The 22,545-nt window shown below is 43.5% G+C and overlaps 1 protein-coding gene across 1 annotated transcript in view; it reads left to right on the forward strand.

Moving 5' to 3' along the window:
* ATM (ATM serine/threonine kinase) overlaps positions 1-22,545 on the forward strand; it is a 181,343-nt gene that overhangs the window by 49,589 nt on the left and 109,209 nt on the right. The window contains exons 19-27 of the mRNA XM_040426253.1: positions 1,855-1,937; positions 2,899-3,054; positions 4,620-4,695; positions 5,775-5,905; positions 13,553-13,652; positions 14,614-14,790; positions 16,035-16,204; positions 18,622-18,865; positions 19,095-19,213. Coding sequence (XP_040282187.1) covers positions 1,855-1,937; positions 2,899-3,054; positions 4,620-4,695; positions 5,775-5,905; positions 13,553-13,652; positions 14,614-14,790; positions 16,035-16,204; positions 18,622-18,865; positions 19,095-19,213 — 1,256 coding nt within the window. The remainder of the gene's footprint in view (positions 1-1,854; positions 1,938-2,898; positions 3,055-4,619; positions 4,696-5,774; positions 5,906-13,552; positions 13,653-14,613; positions 14,791-16,034; positions 16,205-18,621; positions 18,866-19,094; positions 19,214-22,545) is intronic.

Genomic DNA, 22,545 nt, shown 5'->3' on the forward strand with positions numbered 1-22,545 from the left:
GTGTAGTGCACAGTGCTGGCCAGCAGCCCATTGGGCATGCCCACACTATTAGATCAGGTGGGCATGTCTGGCACCCCATAGAATACTAACACTCCATTCCCCACCAAGGCCATGCTGCGTCCTGCACAGTTTTCAAGAGCTCTGCATGCGGTCATTTAGTAGAAACCTTCACTTCCAGTGGATAAAGATCGGCCCTGATCACGTGATGGACGCACAAGTGCACAACTCTATACGGGACACCGCTACCTGTACTGTAGGGAGCAATGGACCTGCGTGCCCAGCATAGGACAGTACAGAATTTTATCCAGTGACGGTTCCTATTGAATGCAAGCAATCGGAGATATTAAAAATGCACAGATTTTAAAAATGATACGGAGATAATAAATGCGGAGATTAAAAATGATACAGAAAGTATATTGGAAAATTGTATACATTTACATAATACTAAGAAGAACCATAATATTCCTTTATTTTAACCCGTTTAAATGGGGATTCCCGGCAGTTCATTATTAATGGCCTATCCTCAGGATAGGTCATCAGTATCTGATTGGTGGGGGTCTGACTTATAGCATCCCTGCCAGATAATCCGATATTGATGACCTATCCTGAGGACTGAAACCATTATTAAACCGTGTTTAGTTTAGTATAATATTGATGGGTTTATTAGCAAAAAATAATCTTGCCGTTCAGGTATATCTAGTTATTACCCATAATTTATACAGTACATAAACGTTTCCCATGGCACTGTACAGAGAGATCGGACTATAAGAAAACTTAGACTAGCACATCCATAAACCAGAGTATAAATATAGCTGCCCTGAACGTTGTAGGCTTAGGTTAGGCCCAGGAGAGGCAGTTCTAGTAGGCCTCTTTCACACGAGCGTGACGAATTGGCTCCGGATGCGTTCAGTGAAACTCGCACCATTTTGCAAGCAAGTTCGGTCAGTTTTGTCTGCGATTGCGTTCAGTTGTTCAGTTTTTTCCGCGCGGGTGCAATGCGTTTTTATGCGTTTTTCACGTAGGTGATAAAAAACTGAAGGTTTACAAACAACATCTCTTAGCAACCATCAGTGAAAAACGCACTAGCTTGCGGATACGATGCATTTTTCACTGAAGCCCCATTCACTTCTATGGGGTCAGGGCTGCGGGAAAAACGCAGAATATAGAACCTGCTGCGTTTTTCACTCAACGCAGAAGTGATGTGTCATGTACACAGATCCATAGAAATGAATGGGTCAGGATTCAGTGTGGGTGCTACGCGTTTACGTCACGCATTGCACCCGCGCAGAAAACTCGCTTGTGTGAAAGGGGCCTTAGTGTTAGGTACCCATCTGCAGGAGCCACCTTGACGCCAGTAGATGGGCCCTACACACGTTTAATCAAAAATGTACACAGAGAGCTTCCATTTTTCATGTATGGTAGGTAATACCACTTAAATAAACCCTAGTTCTGTTGTTTGCATGTGTAATGGCGTGCTGCCATACGTTTTTTTGTTTGCTATCTGCGTACAGAGAAATCACCCCCCCCCCCCCCATGATGCTCAATATTGAAGGAAGCCAGTTTGCACTATCATGTGTCTGGGGATTTGTTATAAACTTGTATTACCTGGAAGAAACCCACACGATCACCAGGAAAACATACAGACCGTTGGCATTGAAGTCCATGGCCTGTACTGACCACCAGTGCACCCATCATTCAGGTGTATGGATGGATAGATACATTTCATTTCCATCATGGTTATTATCTTCATATTCAGCCTAGTTGTATTAAAACGGTAACATAAAAGTGAAACTACGGTATTATGGCTATTCTATGATGTTATATTTTCAGCTTTTTCCTTTTTTTTCTTTGCAGTTCTTACAGCTGCTAAATGACCTGCCAGTGAAAGATGTTGCTCTGCCCATAGATGACATTAATATTGTGCTGAAATCTCTTCCGTAAGTGTTTGGCCTGTCGGACCCGACAACACTTGCCCACGACTGACTTGTCATGAGCCAAACGCATGTGTTCTGTATGAAAGTCTTTATTATGGGGAAGGAAATAATCCCAAATTGTAATCTATAAAGGACCAAAAGGGCAAACAGGCCCCAGTCATGCCCAGCCTTCCCCTAACGGGTCATGTAGAATACCAATACCACAAATGTCCCTGTGTGCGGCTTACCTTAGTGTCAGATTATTGTATCTAGATGGGGTGGCCAGTTCTCCAGTCTCATTAGCATGCAGGCACATACTACATATAAGGAGAAAGGGGCACATTATTAAGACCGGCGTTTTAGACGCCGCTCTTAATAAAGCCCCATCGCTGACGGTGGATCACCGAAGACCTGTAGAGGCGCTGGCCTCTTCATAACTTTGGCGGATCCAGCGCCGCATCTAAATGTAAGACCGCTTCCTAGCTGTCTTACATTTAGACCATTTTTCTTAACCCTAAAACAGGCATACAAAATGGTAAATGAGATGGGCCTGCCAACCCTTCCCCGAACCACTTTTTTAGACCTGCCATGAGCAGGGAAAAGTCGCAGATTGCGGTGCCAGAAATCCGCCTAATATAGGCTTATTTCTGTTTAATAAATGACCCCCAAAGTCTCCACTGTTATCCTCCTGATGATGTTTCCCTCCCAAGGCCACATCATCAGGGAAAAAGGGACAATAGCATGGATGTATTATGGACCCTTTGGACTAATTGGATCTTCACGTGGTTCCTCCATTAGGCTCTATATTCCTTCCTTCATAATATGACATTTTGGAGCAAACTGTGATTTCTTTCTTTCTCGTAGATCAGGGAGAGAACCTCATTGTGCTTCTGCACGATATGAACACATTATGTCCCCACAGATTTACTATAAATGCTGTATACATTGTCTAATTTACATCCGTTGTCCTCATGGTCCTTTTTAGAGACGTTTGCTCCACCTACAGAAGAGACCAGGAGGTATGTACAGCCATTCTCCGAAGTCTCCTTCCTATTATAAGATGTTTGGGGCAGGATCAAGAGGACACAGAGGAGACGTCTGAAGCAGAGGGCCAACTGCTAAATGTCATTTGTGCTTTCTGGTATGTGTTACATTTTAACCCCCTTATTTTGTTTCATTTTTTTCATTTTCATTTTTTACGTTCAGCTTTCCAAAAGCAACAACTGATTTTCCGTTCACCTAACGATATGAGGGCTTGTTTTTTGTGGGACAAGTTGTCCTTTCTAAAGGCACCATTTAAAGGGGTTGTTCCATCTTGAACACTGGGTGCAGATCGCTAGGATAGCCCCAGAGAAGTGAATTGAGCGGTGGCCGAGTTACAGGCCATGGCCATAGCACTTCCCATTAATTTCTATCGGAAAAATCGACCGAAAAACAGCAAGTCAGGTATAGATTTTTTCGTTTACAGCGTTTACCATACAGGGATAACTTTATATTTTAAAGGGGTTTTCTGGGATTTTCATATAGATGGCCTATCCTCACGATAGTTCATCAATATGAGATCAGCGGGGGTCCGACTCCTGGCACCCCCACCATTCAGCTGCTTGGGGAAGTTGCGGCGCTCACGTTGCCTTCTGCGAGTGCTACGACCTCCTCACAGCTGGTAGATAGCGGCTGTGCTTGTATCGGGGCTAATTCCCATTTACTTGAATGGGATTAAGTTGCGTCTAGGCCATGTTACCAATGAACGTGACATCACATGTCCTAAGCGTTGACAGAGTGATGCTGCCTTTTTGTGCAGATGATTGAGAGGTGGACTTCCACCGTCCTTATATTGATAACCTCAGGATAGGCCATCAGTATGAAAATCCCGGAAAACCTTTTTAGTAGTTTGAGCATTTTTGGAGAAGGCAATGCCAATTAGGTTTATTTTTATATATATATATATATATATATATATATATATATATAAAATTGAGAAGGGGGGGGGGGGGTGTAATTTGAATGTTTAAAGAGGTTGTCTGGTCTCAGGAGAAAACTGGATAACCCTCTTGATTGGCCTGCATTAAAGAAACGGTAAGTACTCACCTAGCAGACCCCATGCCTCCCCTCAAGTTCTCCTGGCCAGGTTCCAATTATCAGTCTGCAGCACTGCTGTCATGTCAACACGTGACTGCTATGGCCAATCACTGGCCTCGTCAGGTGCACCACTGAGGCCAGTGTTTGGCTGTAGCTGTCATGTGCTGTCTACGTAACATCACCACTGCAGCCTGTTAAATAGAGCCCGGCCCAGAGAACTGTAGCGATGGAGCAGGACCTGTCAAGTAAGTATTTACCAGTTCTTTATTCCAGGTGGATCCTGAGGGTTGTCCAGTTTACTCCTAAAGTACCAATACCACAAATGTCCCTGGTATGAAGTTCTATAGGAACTCTACTAAGTCTGGCCTTGGAGCCTTTATTAAGGAGTTGAATGTCCATGATCCTATTTGTCTCTAATCACAGACGCTGCTGGTGGATGTCTGCTGTGTAAAACAGCTGGCACCCACTGGCTATGGTGCCCACCCAGCTCCTGAGCAGGTGCCATCTTTGCCATCTGAGTAGGTGCCATAAATGCACTGCAAATGTTGGAAATGAGGTGATTTGATTAATTTCCACGTGTTCTATGCTATTCCTTTTCTGTATTTTGTTTCCACATATTCTCTCTAGGCGTTTAACAAAGGATGGAAAATATGCTGCAGTGGTTCGTGTGGCACTTGTGAACTGTATGAAGACTCTAATTGAGGTACAGCTTTTAACTAAAAAAATAAAAATAAAAAATACTTAAAAAATAAAATAATAATATATAAGGTATTCCAGCACCATAATGTCCTATTCATTTCAATAGGGGTTCTTGTATATACAGTATTGTATCAATACAGAATGTCATTGCATGTAGTGTTGAATTTTCAAATGAAGTTTGGCGTCAATGGATGTTCCTAATTCAGGATCCTCATAACCTGAATAGGAAGGAGATCAGATCTGTTACTTGGAGGATGCAGTTTTTCTCTCCATTGCATTAGCAACCTATGAGTTTCTTTGGGCACTGTGTACTCCTTTATTTTAACCTGTGGTGGCGCTGCAGGGAGATTGAGCACTTGCTGCCTATTCCAATGCCCAGGAGCCAGACACCCTGTGACTTTGACTTCTGTCGGTCCTACTCTTCACTCCTTTAGCCTCGTAGGCTAGGGCCGCAGAAAAGTTGCGCAACATTTTTTATAATGTTAGTTAATGGTGTTGCACTGCAACATGCTGCGACGTTGGATTTCTGTGTGACTGCCGTGTCGCAGTGCGACACCATGGACTATCATTACAAAAAAAGTTGTTTGACATATGTTGCAGTGTAAGGGTCCATTCACACGTCCGTTGTTTCTTTCCTGATCTGTTCCGTTTTTTGCGGAACAGATCTGGACCAGATCTGGACCCATTCATTTTCTATGGGTCCTGAAAAAAAACGGACAGCTCAATGTCTGATTTTTTTTCAGGACCTATTGAAAATGAATGGGTCCAGATCTGGTCCAGATCTGTTCCGCCAAAAACGGAGCAGATCAGGAAAGAAACAACGGACGTGTGAATGGACCCTTATTGTACCCTTTTTGTCCCACTTTTTGTATCTGTATAGCCCTAGCCATAGAATACATAATGACAGATTAGGGCCAGACTTGAACCGTGCAGTCCAATGTAATAGCAAATGCTTATTTCCTGTGTAAAAATGTCGTAGGGGTCCAGGTAGTCTTTCGGGGCAGCAGCAGCAGCACCTCTCTTCCTTCACTATCTTTAGCCTTTTGTTTTAATGGATTCTTTTTGCATATGTTTGTATTGCAGGTTGACCCGCAGAGCAAGTGGGCAATTCTCACTGTCGGAGAGACAGATCTTTCTGTGAGAGACGCGTTCTCCGAATTCCTTGCAGATACCCATCAACAAGTTCGTATGCTCGCTGCTCAGGCTGCAAACAGGTATAATAATGCTCATTTAATAACTCTAAAGTGTAAAGGCTGTGTACACCGTAAGAGACATTGTTTTACCGGTTTTCATGTATTTTCAGCTAATAATAAACATTTTTTAAATAATTTTTAATTAAAACATTTGTGCAATTTGGCTTCTACATCTCTTGTGTTTCACACTGTAGAATCGGTTAGCTCGTTCTGTGACGCCCCTCAGACCTCAGCTTAAGGCCTCATGCACACGACTGTTGTGTGCACCCGTGGCCGTTGTTCCGTTTTCCGTGATTTTCTGCGGACCCATTGACTTTCAATGGGTCCGTTGAAAACTCGGAAAATGCACCGTTTGTCATCCGCCTCTGTGATCCGTGTATCCAGTCCGTCAAAAAAATATGACCTGTCCTATTTTTTTGACAGACAACGGTTCACGGACCCATTCAAGTCAATGGGTCCGTGAAAAAACACAGATGCACACAAAATTGGCATCCGTGTCCGTAGGCTACTTTCATACAGACGGTTCCGAAGATCCGTCTGCATAAAAGCTTTTTCATAGTGATGGGGACGCTTCTAGTTAGAATATACTACGAACTGTGTACATGACTGCCCCCTGCTGCCTGGCAGCACCCGATCTCTTACAGGGGGCTGTGATCAGCACAATTAACCCCTCAGGTGCCGCACCTGAAGGGGTTAATTGTGCGTATCATACCCCCCTGTAAGAGATCAAGGGCTGCCAGGCAGGAGGGGACAGACCCCCTCCCTCCCCAATATTATATTTATTGGTGGCCAGTGCGGCCGTCCCCCCCTCCCTCCCTTTATTGTATTATCATTGGCAGCCAGTGTGCGGCCCCCCCTCCCTCCCTCTATTGTATTATCATTGGTGGCCAGTGTGCGCCCCCCCCCCCCTCTATTGTATTAATATCATTGGTTGCCAGTGTGCATTGTGCTGATCACAGCCCCCTGTAAGAGATCGGGTGCTGCCAGGCAGCAGGGGGCAGTCATGTACACAGTTCGTAGGATATTCTAACTTGAAGCATCCCCATCACCATAGGAACGCCTCTGTGTTAGAATATACTGTCGGATCTAAGTTTCACGATCTAACTCAAATCCGATGGTATATTCTAACATAGAGGCGTTCCCATGGTGATGGGGACGCTTCAAGTTAAAATATACAATCGGATTGGAGAAAACTCCGATCCTATGGTATATTAACTCCTGACTTTACATTGAAAGTCAATGGGGGACGGATCCGTTTGCAATTGCACCATATTGTGTCAACGTCAAACGGATCCGTCCACATTGACTTGCATTGTAAGTCAGGACGGATCCGTTTGGCTCCGCACGGCCAGGCGGACACCAAAACGACTTTTTTTTCATGTCCGTGGATGGAGACGCTTGCAGCGTTTTTCTGTCCGAGATGGAGACAGAACGGAATGCATCCGTTTTCGTTCAGTTTTTTTCCCCATTGACAATGAATAGGGACAAAACTGAAGCGTTTTCTTCCGCTATCCTATGACGAATATTGCGGAATTGAAAACGCTAATGTGAAAGTAGCCTAAGGCCTTTTTCACACGGGCGAGATTTCCGCGTGGGTGCAATGCGTGAGTTGAACGCATTGCACCCGCACTGAATCCGGACCCATTCATTTCTATAGGGCTGTGCACATGAGCGGTGATTTTCACGCATCACTTGTGCGTTGCGTTAAAATCGCAGCATGCTCTATTTTGTGCGTTTTTCATGCAACGCAGGCCCCATAGAAGTGAATGGGGCAGCGGGAAAATCGCAAGCATCCGCAAGCAAGTGCGGATGCGGTGCGATTTTCACGCATGGTTGCTAGGAGATGATCGGGATGGGGACCCGATCATTATTATTTACTCTTATAACATGGTTATATGGGAAAATAATAGCATTCTTAATACAGAATGCTTAGTAAAATAGTGATGGAGGGGTTAAAAAAAATTATTTAACTCACCTTAATCCACTTGTTCGCACAGCCCGGCTTCTCTTCTCTTCTTCTTTGAGGAAAAGGACCTGATGGATCATGTGACGGACCATGTGATGAGCGCAGTGACGTCACCACAGGTCCTTTTCCTCAAAGAAGAAGAAAGAAGAGAAGCCGGGCTGCGCGAACAAGTGGATTCAGGTGAGCTAAATTATTTATTTATTTTTTTAACCCCTCCATCACTATTTTACTAAGCATTCTGTATTCAGAATGCTATTATTTTCTCTTATAACCATGTTATAAGGGAAAATAATAAAATCTACACAACACCTAACCCAAACCTGAACTTTTGTGAAGAAGTTCGGGTTTGGGTACCAAACATGGCGATTTTTCTCACGCGCGTGCAAAATGCATTAAAATTTGTTTTGCACTCGCGCGGAAAAATCGTGCATTTTCCCGCGACGCACCCGCATGTTATCTGGCTCTCACACGCTACGCCCGTGTGAAAGAGGCCTAACTCTCTTAAATGAAACATGTCATGTATTATTTTCTTCTGCCAGTTAAAACCAGTGACACACATTATTTTTCTAATCCGTTTTTATTTTCTGAGTGAAATTTTTTTATTCCATTTCCTGTACATTATTATGGGAGCAGTCAGCTTAAAGGGGTTGTCTCATCACAGACAATGGGGGCATATGGCTAGGATATGCCCCCATAGTCTTATAGGTGTAGGTCCCACCGCTGGGAAACACACCTATATTGGGAACGGAGACCCACAAAGTGGTGGCTGGAGGACTCCGGTCCGGCCACCACCAAGCGCGCTCCCTATAGAAGTAAATGGGAGCATACCGCCAATGGCCGGCCACCGCCGCTGCCATTCACTTCTATGGGCTCGACGGCCAGCCCTTGGCTAATTTCAGCAGCCCCATAGAAAATGAATGGAGGGCGGCTGTCCCCTTTAATTCTGTCCTCTTTTATATTATGTTTAATACTCTGTGTAATGTAGTGGGTTAGCGAGAGTACACATCCCTTATTGTGCTGATACGAACACATTCCTGAGTGATGTCAGCGACATGCGTGATGTACACTGGAGGAGGGGTTGTCGGGAAATAATAATTCAATTAAGAATTATTAATTATGGTCATAAAAATATATATATATATTTTTTTATTAAATATTTATTTTCTTTTTTTTTAAACACAGTGAAAAACAGTACATTATTGTAAGCAAGACAATCAACACAGGATAGCCATTATAGGCAACAATCAACTACCCTATAAAGAGAGGCAGGATCCTGCCTAAATTATAAATATCACTATAGATTCAAAATTAATATACACAGAGTACAACTATAACCTCCCCCCTCCCCCCCCAATTGGCTGTCGTCAGAACAGCTCTATCAAATATACCCATAATTACAGTGTTAATTATAGCTAAACAGTCATACGTGCCGCTCTCCGTTTCCTTTCCATATCCTCAAACATTCAAATTTGTTGAAGGTACAGGATCTATTCATTTAGCGAGGTCATAAAAATAATTAACCATAAAAAAAAAATAATTATAAAATTTGTCTTAAATTCTTAAAATCACGACCTGGTGAATTGTAGACAAACTAATCGATACAATTCACATCTGAGTCCGACTATTTCCTCAAATAATAAGTTCTTTTTGACGTGAGATGACGTTAATGATAAACATGTAGTTCTGCATTATACAATAATACACAGGTTTATTGGTTACAAGGTTATAAACATATATAAGTAAATAAAATAAACACAATGATACATGCAAATGAATATATATAGCGTTAATATAAAGCATTACAAGCTTAACAATACATGTGATTGGAAATAACTTGTCACATTATAACAAAGCTATTATTAGGTTAGGATATCAAAGTAGGAACATAAGTTATATATATCACTTCTGTTCAGAGGAAACCTCATGCTATCAGGATGGGCATGTCTAATCCTAGACATCAATATAGAATGCTAAATACATTCCACCCCCCTCTAACCAACTACACATCACATGATTTCAAGATGAGCAAATCCATTCAAGGATATAACTTAAAAGAGATAACTGTATCCTTCCGCCCCATCCTGGACTATTTTCACACATATGACTTTGGTAAAAATATTAAGACAAATAACAGGGATCTAGGCTCTTTGCTAGACCATATCTTAAATGGGAAGGACTTGAAACAAGTCTTTCCTGTGGGAATCCATCACTTAGCTTGGCGAAGAATATTCTATCAATATATATATATATATATATATATATATATATATATATACAGTACAGACCAAAAGTTTGGACACACCTTCTCATTCAAAGAGTTTTTTTTATTTTAATGACTATGAAAATTGTAGATTCTGAAGGCATCAAAACTATGAATTAACACATGTGGAATTATATACATAACAAACAAGTGTGAAACAACTGAAAATATGTCATATTCTAGGTTCTTCAAAGTAGCCACCTTTTGCTTTGATTACTGCTTTGCACACTCTTGGCATTCTCTTGATGAGCTTCAAGAGGTAGTCCCCTGAAATGGTTTTCACTTCACAGGTGTGCCCTGTCAGATTTAATAAGTGGGATTTCTTGCCTTATAAATGGGGTTGGGACCATCAGTTGCGTTGAGGAGAAGTCAGGTGGATACACAGCTGATAGTCCTACTGAATAGACTGTTAGAATTTGTTTTATGGCAAGAAAAAAGCAGCTAAGTAAAGAAAAACGAGTGGCCATCATTACTTTAAGAAATGAAGGTCAGTCAGTCAGCCGAAAAATTGGGAAAACTTTGAAAGTAAGGGCTATTTGACCATGAAGGAGAGTGATGGGGTGCTGCGCCAGATGACCTGGCCTCCACAGTCACCGGACCTGAACCCAATCGAGATGGTTTGGGGTGAGCTGGACCGCAGAGTGAAGGCAAAAGGGCCAACAAGTGCAAGCATCTCTGGGAACTCCTTCAAGAATGTTGGAAGACCATTTCAGGGGACTGTGCAAAGCAGTAATCAAAGCAAAAGGTGGTTACTTTGAAGAACCTAGAATATGACATATTTTCAGTTGTTTCACACTGGTTTGTTATGTATATAATTCCACATGTGTTAATTCATAGTTTTGATGCCTTCATAGTCATGAAAATAAAGAAAACTCTTTGAATGAGAAGGTGTGTCCAAACTTTTGGTCTGTACTGAATATCTAAGCAATTATTTAATGTTTTGCTAGATTATGAGTCTTGATTCTTCTGCAGGTAGAATGAAGCCTCAAAATATCCTAATACTACATCTCAATATGGAGATGATCAATTAATTAATGTATTTATTTATTCGCCAATCTAGATGGTATAATTTCACCCACACTATCAAATTAATCTTAATAAAATGAAATATCATTTTTTGTGTCTCTTACCAAGTCCTAGTAAGAATCTTACTTCTGCTCCTAGGAAAGCTGGGTGGTCCATCATAGCGCATCTCACCTTGGCTTTCATCTTGATAGACCCCTTTAGAGAGCTCAACTTTTTCCTTCTCTCTCCTTAATCCTCTTCTTCTCCCCCTGTGTATGGTTTATGATCACAAACTTATCAGTTAGACACACCTTCCTAGTTTGGAACTTTCCAATCATTGTCGGATGGGCGTGACCATTGATAAAAAATGTGACATCATAACCTTATCCAAAATGCACTTTTGCTACTGTTGTAATGTCACCTACTCATACCTAGGTGGCACTGCTGTGTAAGCTATTTGCATCATAGTATAAAGGGTTAACTTATGTAAGTCTGAATAAAACATATTCTATACATTTGACCTTAGAAGTTTTAATTCAAAGCTATAGGGATTAATTCTGACACTTGTAGCAATTAGAGACAGACCTCTAGGAGTCTCTCTGAATGTTTCTCACACTGTTGATTTATGGACCATAATAGTATGAATAGCCTTGTTTTCTCATAGAGATATCAGTACCTCCTGTCACACCAAAGATGTGATTCATTGTTACAAAACACACATCTTTACAGACACTCTTTTAGAGACAAATATTCTCCTAATGAGAAATATATATAATATACTGGATACATGTTGTCTTCATAACATATAACAATATAATATAAAGTAATATATATATATATATATATATGTGTGTGTGTGTGCTACTGATTGTCTTATGCTAAGGACTAACTAAGGTTCATTAAATGAATACATGAATATTATATATTTTGCTTCATTAATAAATACCTAATTGTATAGGTAATTATCACCAGCTGCATAGAGCTTATCTTTATCTCCCGTCATAAATTTATAAGTAGACAAGGAGGATTCTTCTCAGACTGGTACATTCATGAGAAGAATAACACTAAAAAGCAGATACCTTTGTGCGACCTTACTTTGGCCTACTCAAGACATACAAAATTGTAAATATAGTCGAGCATGGCTCTTAAAGGCAATGAACATCCATCTTGACTAGAATGAATTGGATATCAATGCATTTACCTATGAAAAGGCACAACGGGGTTAATGGGAATAACTATGGTCTGCACTAACAATTAATTGGGATTCCACCTGGAACTTAATACTAGGTAGGATGAAAGTATTGATTTGCCGTATCTCTTGTACACCCTGGGGTGTCGGTCTTGTGTCATAACGTGGTAGACAGCCATGTGTGATAGCATGATAAAGAGAGGCTAGTGATGTTTATTTACTTTTTATTATTCAGTATGTATTTTGTTTGTGTTATCGTATATTCAATCACACTTAGTAAATATATTTATTTACTTAGCCTGCATAAGCTTATTCATTCTCAAATCTTTTGAATTCATGTTACATTACAATCTTCAAAAATGCAAACTTTAGGTCATTTTCTGATTTACGTAAGTTGATTTATGCCCAAATCAGAGTTCAACCTTGAATTCCATTTACAGGTGAAACTCGAAAAATTTGAATATCGTGCAAAGTTCATTTATTTCAGTAATGCAACTTAAAAGGTGAAACTAACATATGAGATAGACTCATTACATGCAAAGCGAGATATTTCAAGCCTTTATTAGTTATAATTTGGATGATTATGGCTTTTAGCTTATGAAACCCCAAAGCCACAATTTTAAGGTACCCTTTGCTCAGGGGGTATGGATTAATTAGATGACTACAGTGTGACATTTTGAGCCTAGAATATTGAACCTTTTCACAAAATTCTAATTTTAAGCTGCATTAATGCAACTCCTTTTAATTTGCATTAATGAAATAAATGGACTTTTGCATGATATTCTTATTTTTCGAGTTTCACCTGTGTGTCAGATCCGAGCTGCTGTGAGATAAAGAGCTGTAGAATCCAAATGGTGAAAAACTTTTAAAGGGACATCCAAGAATAGATAATGCTGACCTATCCCCTGTATAGGTCATAATTATCCCATCGGCAGGGGTTTGAGTCCTGTGAGATATTTTAAGGCGCCACTGCGCTCACCGGAGCTGTAGTGAGCGGGGCCGACTCCAGGCGGCTCTCCAAGCACAGCGCCATACATTGTATAGTAGCTGTGCTTGGTATTTCACCAATTGGCAATAATGTCAATCACAGACATCTAACCCCTCAGATGCTGTGGTCAGTTGTCAGTGCCACATCCCGATAATTGCCCTGATCATCAGCTTGTATAAAATGACCTTAAAAGAACCATTATCCTGAGGCTCGACTATTCCCTCCAAACTAATAACTTCTTTTACACCAATTATGAACAGGCTCTTCCAGGATGTAAAGTCGCAGGCTCTGCCTCTGAAATTGCAGCAAAAGGCTTTTGAAAATGTGTACATGAAGGTTCAGGAGGGAATGCGTTATTTGGTAATTTCATCCTACATTTTGTGTTCTGTTGCATCATATCTGTGTAACGTAACCTAATGTATCTACAACTTCATTTTTAACTTGAGTGGTTGCTTCATCCCACTAGGATAAGCTCTTCCTGATTGCATGTAAAATTAATATAACCTTTATAAATGCTCTTGATTAAAAAATATCTTATTGTTTGGTTTCTGCTACTGCTATGAAGACCTATTTTGAAGGGTGCCTTCACACGCTGCGAGTTTTGCTCAACTTAAAATCGGTTCCATTCTTTTGAAAGGGGCAGCAAGCACATGGATTTCTGCAAGCCCCATTCAGATGAATGGAAATGATTTTCAGTCGCAGAAAAGTCTTACACAGGCTGAGGAATGGTTGTTCCCAATAATTGACAAGTGTCGAGGTGTCGCTGGTCACCGAATAGATGAGAATCGTTTGCCACCAGCAGATCGTCATGTGTAAACAGGGATCAGCTGCTAGCAAGCAATTGATCTGTATGGGGATGAGAGATAACAGTTGTCCCCATATAGAGGGGAGGATTGCAGCATGTAAATGCGGCTCTCCTCGAGGATCGACAGTCAGTCAGACCATGTAAAAGGGCCGCTGAAAAATACCTCTGGTTTACCTCCTAACAAGAAAAAAGAAAAAAAAAAAGGATTGAGTAAGTTGAAATCCAACATGCCCAATCTGTCACTTCCCCAATATATGCAGTCGGGGAAGATTTGGTACATACCCATACATATTAGCCTGCTGGCCTGTCCCACTGAAATCTGCAGTTTTGAATGGACTTGCATTTGTCTCTTCACCTTTTAGATGGTCAGCTAGAGGCACACAGGACTGCCGGATTAGACGATGCACAGGATTTGTTTTATATTACTAATATTTTTATGTTTTACGAATGGAAGGGGAAAAATGGGAAAACGGCCATTCTGCAATTTTTTTTCATTATAATTCTTCTTTTGTCTAGTCTCGCAGTGGACAGGACCCAGAGGATCTTCCTGATGAGAAGTATAACAGAAATTCTACGCTTCTCCTGTTGGTGTCCGTGATCCTGTTCTCCAGCCCAGTGTGTGAGAAGCAGGCATTATTTGCCATATGTCAGTCTGTGAAACAAAATAACCTGGATCCTCAACATATCAGGAAGGCAAGTCATTTTAAGGCGTTGATGAATGTTTGTTTGCAGTGCTGGACTAGTTTTGCTTGGGCCCACCAACTGAGGCCTTGTCCTCCATCTATATGAAACACACACACTTCCAGTTTAAGGCTACCTTCACACCAGCGATAGCTACCATCTGGCAGGCTGTTCCGGCAGGCAACCAGCGGTTTGTGTCCACCGGGATCTCCGCTTGTCAATGGAAAGTCCGCCAGACCCCATTATACTTAATGGGGCGGGCAGACATTCTGTCCGCATCCAGCATTGCCTGATCCGGTGAATTCCGGCAGGCTGTTTTCTGCCGGAACTCACACCGCTGGTGTGAAACTAGCCTAAGTTTTATTCTAATTGTTGTTACCATTGTACGCACAGAACTGATCAGTAAAGTCTGACTGGATTTTTATCTTGTGCTGGACCTTTGAGGCCCCATGAATGACCTTCTGCTACTCTTGTAGGACAGTCTGTTAGATTCAAGTAAAACTGTATGAGTGAGTTCAGTCGCTCCTGATTTGTGTTCTATCATGAGTTGCAACAAAAAAAAAGAATGTCGTAGAATACATCGGTAACTTCATGGGAACCTGTCATAAACTTTATGCTGCCCATACTAACAGGAGCATGAAGTAGAGACAGGTGAGTTGATTTCAGCGGTCTGTCATTTGTAAGTTAAAAGTAAGTGGTTGCAGAGAACCAACATCACAATCATTTCAGACTGGGCCTGGAAAAGAGTCCCGGCCACCTGAGAAGAGTCCTGGTTATTCCTGCTCTCCTGCCACCTGCTGATGGCTGACAGTCTTCTACCTAGTTTTCTCCCTTTCTCTCTAGGAGAGAACTACCAATCATCAGCAGATGGACGGGAGAACAGGAGATTAGGAATAACCAGGACTCTTCGCAGGTAGATTTGACTCTTCTCCAGGCCTGGGCTGCAATGATTATGATGCTGGTTCTCGGCAACCACTTACTTTTAGCTCATGAGTGACACACCGCTGACATCAGCATTTCTGTCACTATTTTATGCTGCTCTCAGTGAGGTCAGCATAAAGTTGATGACAGGTTGACTTTCACTTTTATGTGTTTTTATTTATTTATTATATTTTACATATATATCTTATTTTACAACACGCTTAGACCTGCATCAAAGCAAACCAATTCATTAAAGATGTGGACCCTTTTTAGTTCACGTTATTGGTGTATGTTTATGCCAACCTTGGGGTGACATTTTTTCCATTTGCACACAGGTTTTGGAAAACGTTTCGACAGCTCTGGGATACAGAAATATGAAGGACTTCATGACCTCACACTTAGATTACTTGGTTCTTGAGTGGCTTAAAATGAAGGTCCCAGAATACAATGTTTCCACTTTTCCTTATACTTTGTTAGATTACTACAGTCTCAGAGACTTCTACAGGTTGGTAACTGTAAATCAGTCTGCCTATATATCTCATATCTGTCTATTTCTTATTTATTTCATATTTATCCCTCCATCTCATATCTATCTCATACATGGTTGCAATCAAGAATTTCTGGTTGCCTTAGAGCCAAAGCGCCATGGCCTCCCCCATTGCCAATCTCCATCTGGTCCCCCATGGTGCTTTGTTTTGCATATGCTTGAAAGGGAGCCTAAGTTATGAAGAACCAAGGGCTCAGTGGGGAGAGGAGACCTAATTTAAGAACTGCCAATGGCTCTGTAGGGTGATAGAAACCTATTATGGGCCAGCAGCTCTTTAGGGACAAAATATAAGGGCTCTGTGGGATAGAAAAGCAGATTAAAAATGTCATACAGGGTTAAACTGAAATTAGACAAATGCTGATTTCCACTGATTTATGCATTGCGCTGTCAACATCTGCCTCAAGTCTCTTGTCTGCAATTAAATTCTGAACTCTTCCTCCTAGTTTCTTCTCCTTGTCACCTACTCTCCTCTCCTGGTCTCCTTCACTCTTTACTAATCTACTCCACCCCTCTTTTAGTCTTCTCCCTTCTTCTCCTAGTCTCTTTCCTTACTCTTCTAATCTTCTACCCTCCTCTCTTAGTCTTGTCCCTTATTCTACTAGTATCCTACCCTCCTCTCCTAGTCTTCTCCCTTCTTCTTCTAGTCTTCTCTCCTAGTCTTCTCCTCTCCTAGTCTCCTCCCTTCTTCTCCTAGTCTCTTCCCTTACTCTTCTAATCTTCTCCCCTCCTCTCCTAGTCTTGTCCCCTACTCTACTAGTCTCCTACCCTCTTCTTCTAGTCTTCTCCCCTACTCTCCTAGTCCTTCTCCCCTCCTAGTCTTCTCCTCTCCTAGTCTTCCTCCTCTTCTAGTCTTCTCAGCTCATCTCCTAGTCTCCTCCCTTTCTCTTCTAGTCTCCTCCATTCCTAGTCTCCTCTAGTCTTTTCCCCTCCTCTCCTAGTATCTGACCTTCCTTTGCTAGTCTCCGACCCTCTTCCTCCAGTCTCCGACCCTTTTCTCCTAGTCTGTAACCCTTTTCTCCTAGTCTTTGACCCTCCTAGCTCTCCTAGACTCTGACCCTCCTAGCTCTCCTAGTCTCTGACCCTCCTAGCTCTCCTAGTCTCTGACCCTCCTAGCTCTCCTAGTCTCTGACCCTCCTAGCTCTCCTAGTCTCTGACCCTCCTAGCTCTCCTAGTCTCTGACCCTCCTAGCTCTCCTAGTCTCTGACCCTCCTAGCTCTCCTAGTCTCTGACCCTCCTAGCTCTCCTAGTCTCTGACCCTCCTAGCTCTCCTAGTCTCTGACCCTCCTAGCTCTCCTAGTCTCTGACCCTCCTAGCTCTCCTAGTCTCTGACCCTCCTAGCTCTCCTAGTCTCTGACCCTCCTAGCTCTCCTAGTCTCTGACCCTCCTAGCTCTCCTAGTCTCTGACCCTCCTAGCTCTCCTAGTCTCTGACCCTCCTAGCTCTCCTAGTCTCTGACCCTCCTAGCTCTCCTAGTCTCTGACCCTCCTAGCTCTCCTAGTCTCTGACCCTCCTAGCTCTCCTAGTCTCTGACCCTCCTAGCTCTCCTAGTCTCTGACCCTCCTAGCTCTCCTAGTCTCTGACCCTCCTAGCTCTCCTAGTCTCTGACCCTCCTAGCTCTCCTAGTCTCTGACCCTCCTAGCTCTCCTAGTCTCTGACCCTCCTAGCTCTCCTAGTCTCTGACCCTCCTAGCTCTCCTAGTCTCTGACCCTCCTAGCTCTCCTAGTCTCTGACCCTCCTAGCTCTCCTAGTCTCTGACCCTCCTAGCTCTCCTAGTCTCTGACCCTCCTAGCTCTCCTAGTCTCTGACCCTCCTAGCTCTCCTAGTCTCTGACCCTCCTAGCTCTCCTAGTCTCTGACCCTCCTAGCTCTCCTAGTCTCTGACCCTCCTAGCTCTCCTAGTCTCTGACCCTCCTAGCTCTCCTAGTCTCTGACCCTCCTAGCTCTCCTAGTCTCTGACCCTCCTAGCTCTCCTAGTCTCTGACCCTCCTAGCTCTCCTAGTCTCTGACCCTCCTAGCTCTCCTAGTCTCTGACCCTCCTAGCTCTCCTAGTCTCTGACCCTCCTAGCTCTCCTAGTCTCTGACCCTCCTAGCTCTCCTAGTCTCTGACCCTCCTAGCTCTCCTAGTCTCTGACCCTCCTAGCTCTCCTAGTCTCTGACCCTCCTAGCTCTCCTAGTCTCTGACCCTCCTAGCTCTCCTAGTCTCTGACCCTCCTAGCTCTCCTAGTCTCTGACCCTCCTAGCTCTCCTAGTCTGCGCCTGTCCTCATTGCTGTCACTAGAACGGGTGAAGGAAGCAACATAGCTCTGTAGGGTCCAGCTTAGCAGCTTTTTTGTGAGATGGAAGTCATCTACTTTTACTTTTCTTTGTCTCACTACAGATCATGCTACAAAGTGCTCATTCCACCTCTAGCCATAAGGAGTGAGTTTGATGAAATCAAGTCTATGGCTCAGTGTATTGAGGAAGACTGGAAGGTTATGCTGGCTGATTGTTTCCCTAGAATTTTAGTGAATATATTGCCGTATTTTGCATCAGAATGCTCTAGTGACACAGAGAAGACCAATAGGGAAGTTGCATCGAAAGTCTATGATTTGCTACGAGGTGACAGTTGCCTAGGGACACAGGTATTTATTTACTTTGAAGTAGTAGTAAAATAGTAGCATCACTTCCACATAAAATAAAATTCAACAAAATCTGACATCTGATGATCTAGAAAGTTTCATAATCTAACACTTGTTTCCATCTGCTAGAAACTTCTTATTCTAGAAATGTATGCCAAAATGAATTAATTTACTGTAGAATGAGTTAACAAATACTAATAAATAATTAAAACCTGTTTAACATTTTTTGTAGCAAATTGACAACTTATTTCTGCGGAATCTGCCAGATATTGTGGTGGAGTTACTGATGACTTTGCATGAGTCACCAAGTGACGGAGAAGCAAACGAGAGAGACGTTCTACAATATACAAGGTAAATATGGGTTGCCAGAGACTTAAAGGGTTTCTATCACTTTGTATCACATAATTAGCTGTCAGACACTAGCGATCTGCTAGTGTCTGCTCTGGCCAACCATCCTACTATAATCGCTTGTGGGGCAGCGGTTTTGCTAAAAAACGAACTTTAATAAATATGCTAATGAGCCTCTAGGTGCTATGTGGGCGTCATTAGCACCTAGAGGCTCCGTCTACCTTCATAAACAGTCGCCGCCCAGCGCGTCCCTCCAGCCCGCCCATGTCCTGCTGAATGCGATCCTCCGTGTGACGCAGCGGACGAATTCTCGCGCATGCGCCGTGCGCGGCTGTATTCGGCGCATGCGCATTAAATGTCTGCTCCCAGCTCAGACGTCTCAAATGCGCCAAATACAGCCGCGCACGGCGCATGCGCGAGAATTCGTCCGCTAGCTCAGACATCTCAAATGGGCCGAATACAGCCGCGCACGGCGCATGCGCGAGAATTCGTCCGCTGCGTCACACGGAGGATCGCATTCAGGAGGAGATGGGCGGGCTGGAGGGACGCGCTGGGCGGCGACTGTTTATGAAGGTAGACGGAGCCTCTAGGTGCTAATGACGCCCACATAGCACCTAGAGGCTCATTAGCATATTTATTAAAGTTCGTTTTTTAGCAAAACCGCTGACCCACAAGCGATTATAGTAGGATGGTTGGCCAGAGCAGACACTAGCAGATCGCTAGTGTCTGACAGCTAATTATGTCATACAAAGTGATAGAAACCCTTTAAGGTGGATTTACATGTGCAGATTATCGGGAATGAACGTTTCTGCAAACGCGCGTTCCAACAATCTGCCCGTGTAAAGGTGTCGCCGATCACCCGATGAACGAGCAAAACGCTCGTTCATGGGGTTATCCTGTCATTTGTGCAGACACCTAAAGTGTCGTTTTGGAGCAGCAGATTATGCTGTCTAAACAGCGATCTGCTGCCCAGAAACAATGCAGCTTCGTGAGGACGAGTGATCGCAATAGCGACCACTCCTCCTCATACTGTGGAGGGGATCGCTGCATGTAAATAAAGAGCTTCACCTCCACTGAGCAAGCAGCTCACTATCGGGAAGAAACGCTTCCTTCCTGACCATCTGCTGCTCATTCAGCCATGTAAATGCAGCTTAAGTCAGAGTCAGTGTTTAATCAGCGATTTCCATCAGTGTTTGTGAACCAAAACCATCCATTATTACCTTATTTCTGTATATTCCACTTCTGGTTTTTGCTCACAATCACTAGTAGAAATCAGAGACTGTGTGAAAGTGGCCTCAGTCACTCATTGTATTTTTCATGCCTTTGGATGATTTCTGGTAATTTTGGGTTGTACACTTTCACACAGAAACAGGTGAAAGGTGAAAAATTGTTTTGGAAATTGATAAAACTGGGAGGCACAGACCGTATTGGCCCCAGCTGTGCTGCTTTCATGGTGGTGGTCTATGAAACAGGATTTGTCTCAGTGGTTCTAGGCTTAGAGGAGAAAATGCACCTTCTAGATCAATGCTCTTGGACACAACAAGAGCTGTTCTGCTGTCCATTCTTATGGGTTGTGCCAGGAAAATATTCTACATTTTTCCAATCACACCTGGATCTGAATACTTTTGTCATGGTATGTAATTAAAAATGTATTATAGACACTGAGTTATTCAATAAAATCTATCTGTATAGTGCTACCTGCTGTTTGCTCTTTTTCTTATTTCTCACTCTTATCATTGGGGGACATAGGAGACCATAGGACACAGAACACCATGGGTATAGCTGCTGCTGCCACTAGGAGGCGACACTAGGCAAAAAAAAATCTCCTCCTCTCAGCTATATCCCTCCTGCATACACTGAGCTAATCAGCTTTAGCTTAGTGTCTGTAGGAGGCAGACCTACCTTTTTTCCCCTTCAGGTATGAGAAACAGAGACGCCTGGCTTCTTGGTTTACCCAGGGATGAAGGCCGGTGTCGGTTCCCCTCACCGCCCGACCTCCCCCAAGAAGGCAAAAGTGGACCAGGGCGGCCCTGCATCCCGCCAGCCATGGGGTCACCTGCATTTCTGCAGACCCCCCCCTCCACTCCAGCCTCACTACCACCTTGGTGCTAGTGGCTGAAGAGGTGACCCTGCTGGTACCACGAGAGGGGGTGAACAGAAGAGGATGATGGAGTGAGTATTATGAACACAGTGAGTATAACCCCCTCCATCCACTTCCTCCCCCCAATCTCTCACCACCACCTCCCCTCTCTATTCCTCCCCTCTCCACCCCTCCATTCCCCAGCCAAATGCTGTTTCTTCCCTGCCCGTGTTCTCTCCTTGCCCTCTCTCTACCCCATACCTCCGGGGCTGACCAGTACCAGTTCTCAGCGGTCACATGCCCTCCTGGGGCGTCTGCTGAATCTAGCTGCCAGGCGTCGAGAACGCCCGTCCCAGGTCTCCTCGGTCTGGGGTTCGAGAATCTCATGGCCATTCTTCCCGGCCTTCTGTTCCAGCCGGAAGTCCTTCCGGTCGGCCCGCTCCTACGCAAGTCGCTAACTTTGCGGGACTGTCCCCCGAGCACGAACTCTTCACGCCCAGACTTCCCCCTTCTCCAGGAGCCTGCTGAGCTCCGCCCCTGACCTCTCTGGGTGGAGTGAGCAACATACAAAAAAGAAAACTTACTTGCCTGCCACCTTACTGAGGCTGGGTTCCCTATTACATGACTGTGTAGTTTAAAATTAACCCGTTCTTGCCTCCAGTTGGGGCTAGGGGTGTCGGTTTTCGAATACACGACTATATGTTTATATATAAATAAATAAATAATAAGTTACCCTGGCACTATCAAGTGCTGAGTGTGGTGTCTGTTGCCATATACTATGGCTTCTACGTTATGACCTCCTCCTCAGGTGGAGTATTGTGCCAGCACTAGTTCCTGTGGCTACTCCTGTCTGGCCCCATTCTCAGGTGGAGAATTTGCCTTAGCCCCATTCTCAGGCTAGGGGCTTACGTACCCCCTGCAAGCCATGGTGGCACCCGCGTTGCTTTCCTCCTCACTCCTTGCATTTGCACTGGATATGGTCCTGTGGTTTCTACCACATTGCCTTCTGTTCCGTTCCATGTTTCGGCATTGGCTCTGTATGCAATAGCTTCTACCGCTTCTCTCCTTCTATAGGTGGAACCCTCACACTGGTCCTAGTTGTGGTGGTTGTGTCTACATTCCCTCTCAGGTGGATCTCTGGCTCATTTTACGCGACCAATGAATGCCGTTGCACCAATAGGTGGGGTCTTTATGCTGGCGCTTGCAGTTTTAGCTGATTCGTCCACTCATTCCTGATGACATGGTCATCTGCAGT

This window comes from Bufo bufo, chromosome 3, assembly GCF_905171765.1.
Source record: "Bufo bufo chromosome 3, aBufBuf1.1, whole genome shotgun sequence".
In the NCBI taxonomy this organism is placed as follows: domain Eukaryota; kingdom Metazoa; phylum Chordata; class Amphibia; order Anura; family Bufonidae; genus Bufo; species Bufo bufo.